Source organism: Pseudophryne corroboree, chromosome 1 (genome assembly GCF_028390025.1).
Source record: "Pseudophryne corroboree isolate aPseCor3 chromosome 1, aPseCor3.hap2, whole genome shotgun sequence".
In the NCBI taxonomy this organism is placed as follows: Eukaryota; Metazoa; Chordata; class Amphibia; order Anura; family Myobatrachidae; genus Pseudophryne; species Pseudophryne corroboree.
In genome coordinates, this window is record NC_086444.1 from 1,074,834,904 (window position 1) to 1,074,849,092 (window position 14,189).

General features: G+C 46.5%; 1 protein-coding gene across 4 annotated transcripts in view; it reads left to right on the forward strand.

Annotated features, from left to right (window-relative positions):
* Positions 1-9,154, forward strand: part of GUF1 (GTP binding elongation factor GUF1) — a 178,148-nt gene extending 168,994 nt beyond the window's left edge. For all 4 annotated transcript variants that reach the window (XM_063920983.1, XM_063920982.1, XM_063920981.1 and 1 more), the window contains one exon: positions 372-9,154. In XM_063920983.1, the coding sequence (XP_063777053.1) occupies positions 372-509 (138 nt within the window). In that variant the 3' untranslated portion in view covers positions 510-9,154. The remainder of the gene's footprint in view (positions 1-371) is intronic.
* Positions 9,155-14,189: the final 5,035 nt, after the last annotated feature.

The window sequence follows — 14,189 nt, forward strand, 5'->3', positions numbered from 1 at the left end:
GATGCCCGCATGGCTGGACGAGAGACTCCAACCGCTCATAATGGAAAAGCGTAGCTAATGTGACACCTGATTTCCAATTGTAAAGCGCAACAGAATATGCTGCGCTATATAAGAAACTGTTAATAAATAATTGGAGAACAGATACAGAGCATGCACCAATGTCCTAGTAGTTTGTGTATATCGTTACATGAGCCATGATCGCTCCCATTCATACTGTCAGAGCCTTTGAACTTTCAGTTGAGTACAGGGTTACCAGAAACTTCACCAATGGGTTTCATGGGGGTGACTTGCTAAAGAGGAAGGCTGTCAAGTAATGTTTAACACATTTATGTGCTTATCTTATCTAGCTAAACTGTATCATCTTGTTGCAGTATGGTGGTGACATCTCAAGAAAAATGAAGTTGCTGAAGCGGCAAGCTGAAGGGAAGAAGAAGATGCGGAGAATCGGCAATGTGGAAGTGCCTAAAGACGCATTTATCAGTGTGTTAAAGAGACAGCCGGACAAGTGACACCAGAAAGTGACTGCTATCACATTTCTTCACTATCGGAGGACAATCTGAACCTTGTCCCAATGGCTTTGTCTGCAGAGCATCCTTAAGTGTTGGGATCAAAGAAGGAGGAAGAAACATTGCCTACCCAATTTTGATGATTTGTTCCTAATGTTTTTTCTGAGCAAATGGATGATATTTAATTTACCTCAACAACAATGGCTGTTTCCTGCCAGGGACTTATGATGGAAAATAAGATATTCAGTGCTGAATGACTTCTGCACAGTGTTTGCTAGATATTTATTTAATAATAAAGTGAGGCAGAAATTGCATGCTTTCCCGTTGTATAGGGCAGGCTATGGAACGGTTCACACATAAACGGGAAAGACCCTCATCCTTTCTAATTAAGAATTGGGAAAGCGGCAAGACATAAATTAGATAAACAGTAGATGTTAGCTGATGGATATATATTTTAGATGTCATTTTCAAGGTTATGTTATGCTAAACAGGAGCATAATGTAAACATGCAGCTTGAAGTTGTGAATGCATCCCATTAAAAATATTGTGTGTGTGTGTGTATGTATATATATATATATATATATATATACACACACACACACACCCTATCTCAGAGATGTACCTAGTTTATAAAGCAGCTGCTGTATGAAAATATGCTAATACCGCAGGAGGTGTCTTATGACCCTTGGGTTACTCAAGATGGCCACTGTAATCATGCAGCAGAGGCCAGGAAATCTGTCACCAGACACAAACCCTGGCTTGAGCAGGCCTATAAAGTGGGGCCAACACACTGGCCTTACCCGCCCCCATATGGCCACATCAATCATGCTGCGGATTAGGGGGCACTGCAACCATCGTCATCTCCAGTGATCTGCACATGCTAATCCTGCGCAGTTCAGTAACCATCTGAGATGTATGCAGGACCTGATCAGGCCCATAGTGCCTAATTATCATTTAATGCCCCCCTCATCTGCCAAGATGTTATTATGACCTTTTAATATTAGGCACCACAGGGTGAATGCAGTGCCGTACAAGGGTTAACCAAAAACGTACACCGTATAAATACAAACATTGCAATAAAACCGCACACAGAGTGACAAGTACAGGAAAAAGGGTAGGACATCTCGCTGTAACTAGAGTCAGCAGGCCATGGTGAGTCACAGAAGGCACAACAGCTCGCAATGATCCTGTACCCAACATATGGGCGAGCAGAGAGAAACAGGGTAGCAAAGGGGGGAGGAGGAGACAAAAGACAAGGAGCATTGGTGTTAAGGATAGTGCAGGACAGGAGAAGGAACAAGGGGGACCAGGGCCCTTCCTGAGAGCTACATTCTAAAGGGATGGGATAGACAGAGGATGAACTGGTTAGGAGACAAGATGGGTAGGAGAAGGAGTTAGGATAAGGACAGATAGGCTTTAGTTAAGCTAGGGACAGTTGAAGAAAGTCTGACTTGGTGAGGGACAGTATTCCAGAGGAGAGGGAAACAGGAGAAATCTTGGATGCAGGCATCGGAAGAGTAACCAGAGTAGATGTGAAGTGTCTGTAGGAACTAGTTTAAACTGGATTCCGAGGGCTGTAGGTAACCAGTATAAGAGGTTGCAGAGAGAAAGAGGCAAATACTGTGTGGCGAGGGAGAAAACGAGTTGTGGGAGGCAGCGGTAGAGACTGAGAATGATGAGTTGGAGAGGTACCAGGAGATCCAAGAGAAGACAGTCATGGAGCATATGAAAGAATAGAATATGGTCACTAGTGTCAAAGGCGGTAAACAGATTAAGGAGGATGAGCATATGGAAGTCCACCTGAGATTCAGTGTTTAGAATGTCATTGGTGATCATTGTGAGAAAATTTTCAGTTTAGTAGTGGTGTGGGATACTGAATAGGTTTGAGAAGAAAAATCCTTTCATGGAACTTGAAGGCAAAGGGGAGGAGAGAGTAACGGCTGAGCATGAGTTTAAGGACATGGTGGTCTATTTATTGGAGAGAAAGTAAAGTGCAGAGAGATAAAGTACCAGCCAATCAGCTCCTAACTGCCATGTTACTGGCCGTGTTTGAAAAATGACCGCTGGTTGCTGGTATTTTATCTCTCAACACTTTCTCTCTCTCTCCAATGCTTAGTAAATAGACCCCATGGTGAGACAAGGACATGTTTTAAGGAGATATGATTCCTGAACTGTATGACGTAGAAGGCTAGATTCACGTCAGATTAATGGGCAAAAGTTATGTCTAGGAAGTGCAGGAAACGGCCCAGCTGAAATTCTTCCGTTGGGGCCTTCCTGGCCTCACACCACGCAATATATTTTCGCCATATGCGGTGATAATGGTTTGCGGTTACTTCTTTCCTAGCTTAAATCAGCGTAGGAATGACTTCCTCCGGAATGCCCTTTTCCTTCAGGATCCGGTGTTCAACCGCCATGCCGTCAAACGCAGCCGCGGTAAGTCTTGGAACAGACAGGGCCCCTGCTGCAGCAGGTCCTGTCTGAGCGGCAGAGGCCATGGGTCCTCTGAGATCATTTCTTGAAGTTCCGGGTACCAAGCTCTTCTTGGCCAATCCGGAACAATGAGTATAGTTCTTAATCCTCTTCTCCTTATTATCCTCAGTACCTTTGGTATGAGAGGAAGAGGAGGGAACACATAAACCGACCGGTACACCCACGGTGTCACTAGAGCGTCCACAGCTATCGCCTGCGGGTCTCTTGACCTGGCGCAATACTTTTCTAGCTTTTTGTTTAGGCGGGACGCCATCATGTCCACCTGTGGCCTTTCCCAACGGTTTACAATCAGTTGGAAGACTTCTGGATGAAGTCTCCACTCTCCCGGGTGGAGGTCGTGCCTGCTGAGGAAGTCTGCTTCCCAGTTGTCCACTCCCGGAATGAACACTGCTGACAGTGCTAACACGTGATTTTCCGCCCATCGGAGAATCCTTGTGGCTTCTGCCATCGCCGTCCTGCTTCTCGTGCCGCCCTGTCGGTTTACATGGGCGACCGCCGTGATGTTGTCTGACTGGATCAGTACCGGCTGGTTTTGAAGCAGGGGTTTTGCCTGACTTAGGGCATTGTAAATGGCCCTTAGTTCCAGAATATTTATGTGCAGGGAAGTCTCCTGACTTGACCATAGTCCTTGGAAGTTTCTTCCCTGTGTGACTGCCCCCCAGCCTCGAAGGCTGGCATCCGTGGTCACCAGGACCCAGTCCTGTATGCCGAATCTGCGGCCCTCTTGAAGATGAGCACTCTGCAGCCACCACAGCAGAGACACCCTTGTCCTTGGAGACAGGGTTATCAGCCGATGTATCTGAAGATGCGATCCGGACCACTTGTCCAACAGGTCCCACTGAAAGGTTCTTGCATGGAACCTGCCGAATGGAATTGCTTCGTAGGAAGCTACCATCTTTCCCAGGATCCGCGTGCAGTGATGTACCGACACCTGTTTTGGTTTTAGGAGGCCTCTGACTAGAGATGACAGCTCCTTGGCCTTCTCCTCCGGGAGAAACACTTTTTTCTGTTCTGTGTCCAGAACCATCCCCAGGAACAGTAGACGTGTCGTAGGGACCAGCTGTGACTTTGGAATATTTAGAATCCAGCCGTGCTGTTGTAGCACCTCCCGAGATAGTGCTACCCCGACCAACAACTGCTCCCTGGACCTCGCCTTTACCAGGAGATCGTCCAAGTACGGGATAATTAAAACTCCCTTCTTTCGAAGGAGTATCATCATTTCGGCCATTACCTTGGTAAAGACCCTCGGAGCCGTGGATAGACCGAACGGCAACGTCTGGAATTGGTAATGACAATCCTGTACCACAAATCTGAGGTACTCCTGGTGAGGATGGTAAATGGGGACATGCAGGTAAGCATCCTTGATGTCCAGTGATACCATGTAATCCCCCTCGTCCAGGCTTGCAATAACCGCCCTGAGCGATTCCATCTTGAACTTGAATTTTTTTATATATGTGTTCAAGGATTTCAAATTTAAAATGGGTCTCACCGAACCGTCTGGTTTCGGTACCACAAACATTGTGGAATAGTAACCCCGTCCTTGTTGAAGTAGGGGCACCTTTACTATCACATGTTGTGAATACAGCTTGTGAATTGCCTGTAACACTGCCTCCCTGCCTGAGGGAGTGGTTGGTAAGGCAGATTTGAGGAAACGGCGGGGGGGAGACGTCTCGAATTCCAGCTTGTACCCCTGAGATACTACTTGAAATATCCAAGTGTCCACCCGTGAGCGAGCCCACTGATTGCTGAAATATTTGAGACGGGCCCCCACCGTACCTGGCTCCGCCTGTGGAGCCCCAGCGTCATGCTGTGGACTTAGAGGAAGCGGAGGAGGACTTTTGCTCCTGTGAACTGGCTGTATGCTGCAGCTTTTTCCCTCTGCCTCTGGGCAGAAAGGACGCGCCCTTAACCCGCTTGCCCCTATTGGGCCGAAAGGACTGTACCTGATAATACGGTGCTTTCTTTGGCTGTGAGGGAACATGGGGTAAAAATGTAGACTTCCCAGCTGTTGCTGTGGAAACGAGGTCCGAGATACCATCCCCGAACAACTCCTCACCCTTATAAGGCAGAACTTCCATGTGCCTTTTAGAATCTGCATCTCCTGTCCACTGCCGAGTCCATAACCCTCTCCTGGCAGAAATGGACATTGCACTAATTTTTGATGCCAGCCGACAAATATCCCTCTGTGCATCCCTCATATATAAAAGTGCGTCTTTAATATGCTCTACCAGTCTAGGGTATCAATATTTTCCGACAGGGAATCTGACCACGCAGCTGCAGCACTGCACATCCATGCTGAAGCAATAGCTGGTCTCAGTATAACACCTGTGTGTGTGTGTGTATATATAGATTTCAGGATAGCCTCCTGCTTTCTATCAGCGGATTCCTTCAGGGCGGCCGTATCCGGAGACGGTAGTGCCACCTTCTTTGACAAGCGTGTGAGCGCTTTATCCACCCTAGGGGATGTTTCCCAACGTGCCCTATCCTCTGGCGGGAAAGGGTACGCCATTAGTAACCTCTTAGAAATTACCAGTTTCTTATCAGGGGAAGCCCACGCTTCTTCACACACTTCATTTAACTCCTCAGATGGAGGAAAAGCTACTGGTAGTTTTTTCTCTCCAAACATAATACCCTTTTTTGTGGTACCTGGGGTAACATCAGAAATGTGCAACACATTTTTCATTGCCTCAATCATGTAACGTGTGGCCCTACTGGAAGTTACATTAGTCTCATCGTCGTCGACACTGGAGTCAGTATCCGTGTCGACATCTGTGTCTGCCATCTGAGGTAGCGGGCGTTTTAGAGCCCCTGATGGGTTTTGAGACGCCTGGGCAGGCACAGGCTGAGAAGCCGGCTGTCCCACATTTGGTATGTTGTCAAACCTTTTATGCAAGGAGTCGACACTGTCGCGTAATTCCTTCCACAGCACCATCCACTCAGGTGTCGACCCCGCAGGGGGTGACATCACATTTATCGGCATCTGCTCCGCCTCCACATAAGCCTCCTCATCAAACATGTCGACACAGCCGTACCGACACACCGCATACACACAGGGAATGCTCTGACAGAGGACAGGACCCCACAAAGCCCTTTGGGGAGACAGAGAGAGAGTATGCCAGCACACACCAGAGCGCTATATAACACAGGGATCCCACTATAAATGAGTGTTTTCCCTTATAGCTGCTTATTTTATATATACTGCGCCTAAATTTAGTGCCCCCCCTCTCTTTTTTACCCTTATGTAGCTTGACAACTTCAGGGGAGAGCCAGGGAGCGTCCTTCCAGCGGAGCTGTGAGGGAAAAATGGCGCCAGTGTGCTGAGGGAGATAGCCCCGCCCCTTTTCCGGCGGACTTCTCCCGCTTTTTCTGGAATTCTGGCAGGGGTATTTTTACACCTATATAGCCTTTCTGACTATATATGGTGTAGATTTGCCAGCCAAGGTGTCTTTTATATTGCCCTCAAGGCGCCCCCCCCCCAGCGCCCTGCACCTATCAGTGACCGGAGTGTGAGGTGTGCATGAGGAGCAATGGCGCACAGCTGCAGTGCTGTGCGCTACCTTGTTGAAGACAGAAGTCTTCTGCCGCCGATTTTCCGGAACACTTCTTGCTTCTGGCTCTGTAAGGGGGCCGGCGGCGCGGCTCCGGGAACGAACACCAAGGTCGGGTCCTGCGGTCGATCCCTCTGGAGCTAATGGTGTCCAGTAGCCTAAGAAGCCCAAACTACCACCAGTTAGGTAGGTTCGCTTCTTCTCCCCTTAGTCCCTCGCTGCAGTGAGTCTGTTGCCAGCAGATCTCACTGTAAAATAAAAAGTATATTTTAGGTTTTCTTTCTAGGAGCTCAGGAGAGCCCCTAGTGTGCATCCAGCTCAGCCGGGCACAAGATTCTAACTGAAGTCTGGAGGAGGGTCATAGTGGGAGGAGCCAGTGCACACCAGTAGTCTAAAGCTTTCTTTTAGTTGTGCCCAGTCTCCTGCGGAGCTGCTATTCCCCATGGTCCTTATGGAGTCCCAGCATCCACTTAGGACGTCAGAGAATAAATATATATTTTTAAATTAATGTGTCTGGACAGCGCTTCCTATTAAAACCTTGGTTTTAATTATTGTTTATCTTCTTAATATGGACCAGTCATCCTGTCCCCTTTGCAGAAAAGCAGCCCCAAAGCATGATGTGTCCAGCCCCATGCTTCACAGTGGGTATGGTGTTCTTGGGATGCCATTCATCATTCTCCTCCCTCCAAACACGGTGAGGGGATTTTATACCAAAAAGTTTAATTTTGCTCTCATCTGACCACATGACATTCTCCCAATCCTCCTTTGGATCATCCAGGTGGTCACTGGCAAACTTTATACGGGCCTGGACATGTGCTGGCTTAAGCAGGGGGACCTTTCGGGCGCTGCAGGATTTCAATCCATGACGACGTAGTGTGTTACTAATGGTAACCTTTGTAACTGTGGTCCCAGCTTTCTTGAGATCATTGACCAGCTCCCCCTGTGTAGTTCTGGGCTGATTCCTCACCGTTCTCAAGATCATTGATACCTTACAAGGTGAGATCTTGCATGGAGCCCTAGGTCGAGGGAGATTGTCAGTGATCTAGTATTTCTTCCATTTTTTTATAATTGCGCCAACAGTTGATCTCTTCTCACCAAGCTACTTGCCTATTGTCGAGTAGCTCATCCCAGCCTTGTGCAGCTCTACAATTTTGTCCCTGGTGTCCTTAGACAGCTCTCTGGTCTTGGCCATGGTGGAGAGGTAGCAGTCTGACTGTTTGAGGGTGTGGACAGGTGTCTTTTATACAGATAACCAGTTGTGGAGTATAGAAGAGCTTCTTAAAGAAGTAGTAACAGGTCTGTGAGAGCCAGAAATCTTGCTGCTTGGTAGGTGTCCAAATATTTATTTTCCACAAGAATATACAAGTAAATTGTTTAAAAATCATGCAATGTGATTTCCTAGTTTTGTTTTTTTTCAGATTCTGTCTCTCACCGTTGAAGTGTACCTATGATGGAAATTACAGACCTCGCTCCTCTTTTTAAGTGGGTCAACTTGCACAATCGGTGACTGTCCAAATACTTTTTTGCCCTACTGTGTGTATGTATATATATATATATATATATATATATATATATACACTCACACAGTCAGTATCTCAGAAATCCCATATAAATAGTGATAACCAGTATAAATGCACAATAATATATGATTTCCTTCTTTTCAAGTTAAGGGGGTAATGTCGGCGTATCTAAATATATTTTGGGGTAAAAGGTAAAAAAGTTTCCTGACACCTGCTCTAGTATTTAACTAGAACTCCCACTTTTTACCTGTACTAAAACCTGTCCGCAAACATGGAGAAAGGATAGATGCCCGCATGGCTGGACGAGAGACTCCAACCGCTCATAATGGAAAAGCGTAGCTAATGTGACACCTGATTTCCAATTGTAAAGCGCAACGGAATATGCTGCGCTATATAAGAAACGGTTAATAAATAATTGGAGAACAGATACAGAGCATGCACCAATGTCCTAGTAGTTTGTGTATATCGTTCCATGAGCCATGATCGCTCCCATTCATACTGTCAGAGCCTTTGAACTGTCAGTTGAGTACAGGGTTACCAGAAACTTCACCAATGGGTTTCATGGGGGTGACTTGCTAAAGAGGAAGGCTGTCAAGTAATGTTTAACACATTTATGTGCAAATCTTATCTAGCTAAACTGTATCATCTTGTTGCAGTATGGTGGTGACGTCTCAAGAAAAATGAAGTTGCTGAAGCGGCAAGCTGAAGGGAAGAAGAAGATGCGGAGAATCGGCAATGTGGAAGTGCCTAAAGACGCATTTATCAGTGTGTTAAAGAGACAGCCGGACAAGTGACACCAGAAAGTGACTGCTATCACATTTCTTCACTATCGGAGGACAATCTGAACCTTGTCCCAATGGCTTTGTCTGCAGAGCATCCTTAAGTGTTGGGATCAAAGAAGGAGGAAGAAACATTGCCTACCCAATTCCTAATGTTTTTTCTGAGCAAATGGATGATATTTAATTTACCTCAACAACAATGGCTGTTTCCTGCCAGGGACTTATGATGGAAAATAAGATATTCAGTGCTGAATGACTTCTGCACAGTGTTTGCTAGATATTTATTTAATAATAAAGTGAGGCAGAAATTGTATGCTTTTCCGTTGTATAGGGCAGGCTATGGAACGGTTCACACATAAACGGGAAAGACCCTCATCCTTTCTAATTAAGAATTGGGAAAGCGGCAAGACATAAATTAGATAAATAGTAGATGTTAGCTGATGGATATATATTTTAGATGTCATTTTCAAGGTTATGTTATGCTAAACAGGAGCATAATGTAAACATGCAGCTTGAAGTTGTGAATGCATCCCATTAAAAATATTGTGTGTGTGTATATATATATATATATATATATATATATATACACACACACTATCTCAGAGATGTACGTAGTTTATAAAGCAGCTGCTGTATGAAAATATGCTAATACCGCAGGAGGTGTCTTATGACCCTTGGGTTACTCAAGATGGCCACTGTAATCATGCAGCAGAGGCCAGGAAATCTGTCACCAGACACAAACCCTGGCTTGAGCAGGCCTATAAAGTGGGGCCAACACACTGGCCTTACCCGCCCCCATATGGCCACATCAATCATGCTGCGGATTAGGGGGCACTGCAACCATCGTCATCTCCAGTGATCTGCACATGCTAATCCTGCGCAGTTCAGTAACCATCTGAGATGTATGCAGGACCTGATCAGGCCCATAGTGCCTAATTATCATTTAATGCCCCCCTCATCTGCCAAGATGTTATTATGACCTTTTAATATTAGGCACCACAGGGTGAATGCAGTGCCGTACAAGGGTTAACCAAAAACGTACACCGTATAAATACAAACATTGCAATAAAACCGCACACAGAGTGACAAGTACAGGAAAAAGGGTAGGACATCTCGCTGTAACTAGAGTCAGCAGGCCATGGTGAGTCACAGAAGGCACAACAGCTCGCAATGATCCTGTACCCAACATATGGGCGAGCAGAGAGAAACAGGGTAGCAAAGGGGGGAGGAGGAGACAAAAGACAAGGAGCATTGGTGTTAAGGATAGTGCAGGACAGGAGAAGGAACAAGGGGGACCAGGGCCCTTCCTGAGAGCTACATTCTAAAGGGATGGGATAGACAGAGGATGAACTGGTTAGGAGACAAGATGGGTAGGAGAAGGAGTTAGGATAAGGACAGATAGGCTTTAGTTAAGCTAGGGACAGTTGAAGAAAGTCTGACTTGGTGAGGGACAGTATTCCAGAGGAGAGGGAAACAGGAGAAATCTTGGATGCAGGCATCGGAAGAGTAACCAGAGTAGATGTGAAGTGTCTGTAGGAACTAGTTTAAACTGGATTCCGAGGGCTGTAGGTAACCAGTATAAGAGGTTGCAGAGAGAAAGAGGCAAATACTGTGTGGCGAGGGAGAAAACGAGTTGTGGGAGGCAGCGGTAGAGACTGAGAATGATGAGTTGGAGAGGTACCAGGAGATCCAAGAGAAGACAGTCATGGAGCATATGAAAGAATAGAATATGGTCACTAGTGTCAAAGGCGGTAAACAGATTAAGGAGGATGAGCATATGGAAGTCCACCTGAGATTCAGTGTTTAGAATGTCATTGGTGATCATTGTGAGAACATTTTCAGTTTAGTAGTGGTGTGGGATACTGAATAGGTTTGAGAAGAAAAATCCTTTCATGGAACTTGACGGCAAAGGGGAGGAGAGAGTAACGGCTGAGCATGAGTTTAAGGACATGGTGGTCTATTTATTGGAGAGAAAGTAAAGTGCAGAGAGATAAAGTACCAGCCAATCAGCTCCTAACTGCCATGTTACTGGCCGTGTTTGAAAAATGACAGCTGGTTGCTGGTATTTTATCTCTCAACACTTTCTCTCTCTCTCTCCAATGCTTAGTAAATAGACCCCATGGTGAGACAAGGACATGTTTTAAGGAGGTATGATTCCTGAACTGTATGACGTAGAAGGCTAGATTCACGTCAGATTAATGGGCAAAAGTTATGTCAAGGAAATAAAAAGGCAGGCTAAAATTTGAAGCAAACAAAACTCATACAGATGAATTGGGTCAGTTCGACATCACTGGTATTTAAATATAAAGAAAGCTGTGTGCATGTGTTTTGTGCTAGACAATTCACATGGGAAACACCTGGGTTTGGAGAACCAATTTTTCTATGTTTGCTCCCACTCAAGTCAAAAGCAAGCCACGTTGCATAAAGCGTTCACTGTGAGAAATAGGCGATTGTTACTGCTCAACCTGTAACGTGGCCTGACAGGCTGTTTGAAAGACATCATTTAAAAAGATGTAAGCGTGGGAGAATGTGCCTATTTGGCTGTAAAGCACCATTATGGAAGTCAATTTCATAGCACAATTGAATTTGGGATTAACATAGCAACTCGATCTGCATAAAGGCACCTACTGTAGATTACTGCTGGGACTCATAACTGGTGCAGCAAGATGACTCCAAATTTTTAGAGGAGCACAAGGGAGGGGAGACTGTCAGGTGCTCCCGGCGAAGAATAGGTCCATCTGCCTCATTTATGTTAAGCAGTGCAGAAACACCAATTCATTTTCAGGGACAATTCTTGCTATAAACATTTTATTCCTTTTTTGCAAAAAGACTAACTGCACCAACTGAGGGTGTCATTCTATTACATTTGAGACAACAGTTTGCAAACACTAACCACTGCCAGAGGGTATTTGCCCTGATGAAAACCGTTTGGGTACTCCTGATCTCTTTGGTTATGGGAACTAGGGTAACAACCCCAGTGGTTTCAGGATAATGCTCAGGAATCCCTAATATATCAGATAAATAAGGCAAATGCTGCATGCAATTTGAAACTAACTAAACAATACATACTTTCCAAAACACTTATTTTTTTTTAATGAAGTGGTGAATATGAGTTATATGGTAAGACCTTACCCTTGTTAAAACTGTTACTGCGAGGTACACTGGGCTCCACAAGTCTGGACAATGGGGTGTAGAGTAGGATCTTGATCCGAGGCACCAACAGGCTCAAAGCTTTGACTGTTCCAAGAATGCACAGCACCGCCTCCTCTATAACCCCGCCTCCCAGCACAGGAGCTCAGTTTAGTTAACCAGCCCAATGCAGTAGCAGGAAAAGAGACGACAATGGTTAGTAGCCACATACACCACACTCTCATGACAGGAGAAGTGTTAGCTTCTTTGGGTTGATATGGCATTAGCCGCTAACACTTCTCCTGTCATGAGAGTGTGGTGTATGTGGCTACTAACCATTGTCGTCTCTTTTCCTGCTACTGCATTGGGCTGGTTAACTAAACTGAGCTCCTGTGCTGGGAGGCGGGGTTATAGAGGAGGCGGTGCTGTGCATTCTTGGAATAGTCAAAGCTTTGAGCCTGTTGGTGCCTCGGATCAAGATCCTACTCTACACCCCATTGTCCAGACTTGTGGAGCCCAGTGTACCTCGCAGAAACAGTTTTAACAAGGGTAAGTTCTTACCATAAAACTCGTTTTCTGCTGCGGGGTACACTGGGCTCCACAAGTCTGGACAATGGGGATGTCCTAAAGCAGTTCCTTATGGGAGGGGACGCACTGTAGCGGGCACAAGAACCCGGCGTCCAAAGGAAGCATCCTGGGAAGCGGCAGTATCGAAGGCATAGAACCTTATGAACGTGTTCCCGGAGGACCACGTAGCCGCCTTGCACAATTGGTCAAGGGTCGCACCACGTTGGGCCGCCCAAGAAGGTCCAACAGACCGAGTAGAATGGGCCGTAATGTGAACAGGAGCTGACAGACCAGCCTTCACATAAGCATGGGCAATCACCATTCTAATCCACCTGGCCAGGGTCTGCTTGTGAGCAGGCCAGCCACGTTTGTGAAATCCAACCAAAACAAAGAGAGAATCAGACTTTCGAATAGAAGCAGTTCTCTTCACATAGATACGGAGAGCCCGTACCACATCCAAAGACCGCTCTTTGGGAGACAAATCAGGAGAGACAAAAGCTGGAACCATAATCTCCTGATTAAGGTGGAACGAAGAAACCACCTTAGGTAAATATCCGGGACGAGTCCTAAGAACCGCCCGGTCACAGTGAAAAATCCGATATGGGGAACTATAAGACAAGGCACCCAAATCCGACACTCTTCTAGCAGAGGCAATAGCCAGCAAGAACACCACCTTAAGGGAAAGCCACTTAAGGTCAGCTTGAGCCAAGAGGTTCAAATGGAGGCTCCTGCAACGCCTCCAAAATCACCGACAAGTCCCAAGGAGCCACAGGCGGGACATAGGGAGGTTGGATACGCAACACACCCTGAGTGAAAGTATGAACATCAGGTAAAGTCGCAATATTTCTCTGAAACCACACCGACAAGGCAGAAATATGAACCTTGAGGGAGGCCAGACGCAGGCCTAAATCTAGGCCCTGCTGTAGAAAAGCCAAAAGTTTGGATGTACTAAACTTGGAAGCGTCATAATGGTAAGATGCGCACCAAACAAAGTAGGAATGCCAGACCCGATGGTAAATCCGAGCAGAGGCCGGTTTCCGGGCCCGCAACATACTTTTAATGACCTCTTCAGAAAAACCCTTAGCTCTTAAGATGGAAGCTTCAAGAGCCACGCCGTCAAAGACAGCCGGGCTAGGTCCTGGTAGACACAGGGGCCCTGAACGAGGAGGTCTGGGCGTTGTGGAAGTAGAAGTGGATGCTCTGACGATAGGCCTTGCAGGTCTGAGAACCAGTGACGTCTGGGCCACGCCGGAGCTATGAGAAGCAGATTTCCTTTTTCTTGCTTGAACTTCCGAATTACCCTGGGCAAGAGTGACACCGGAGGGAACACGTACGGCAGCCGAAACCTCCACGGCACTGCCAGCGCATCCACGAATGCTGCTTGAGGATCCCTTGTCCTTGCTCCAAAGACCGGAACCTTGTGATTGTGTCGAGACGCCATCAGAGCCACATCTGGAAGACCCCACCTTTCCACGAGGAGTTGAAACACTTTTGGATGGAGGCCCCACTCGCCGGCATGCACGTCCTGACGACTGAGAAAGTCCGCTTCCCAATTCAGGACTCCCGGAATGAATATTGCCGATATTGCCGGTAGATGGCGTTCTGCCCAATGTTGAATCCGTGAGGCTTCCTTCATTGCCAAACGGCTTC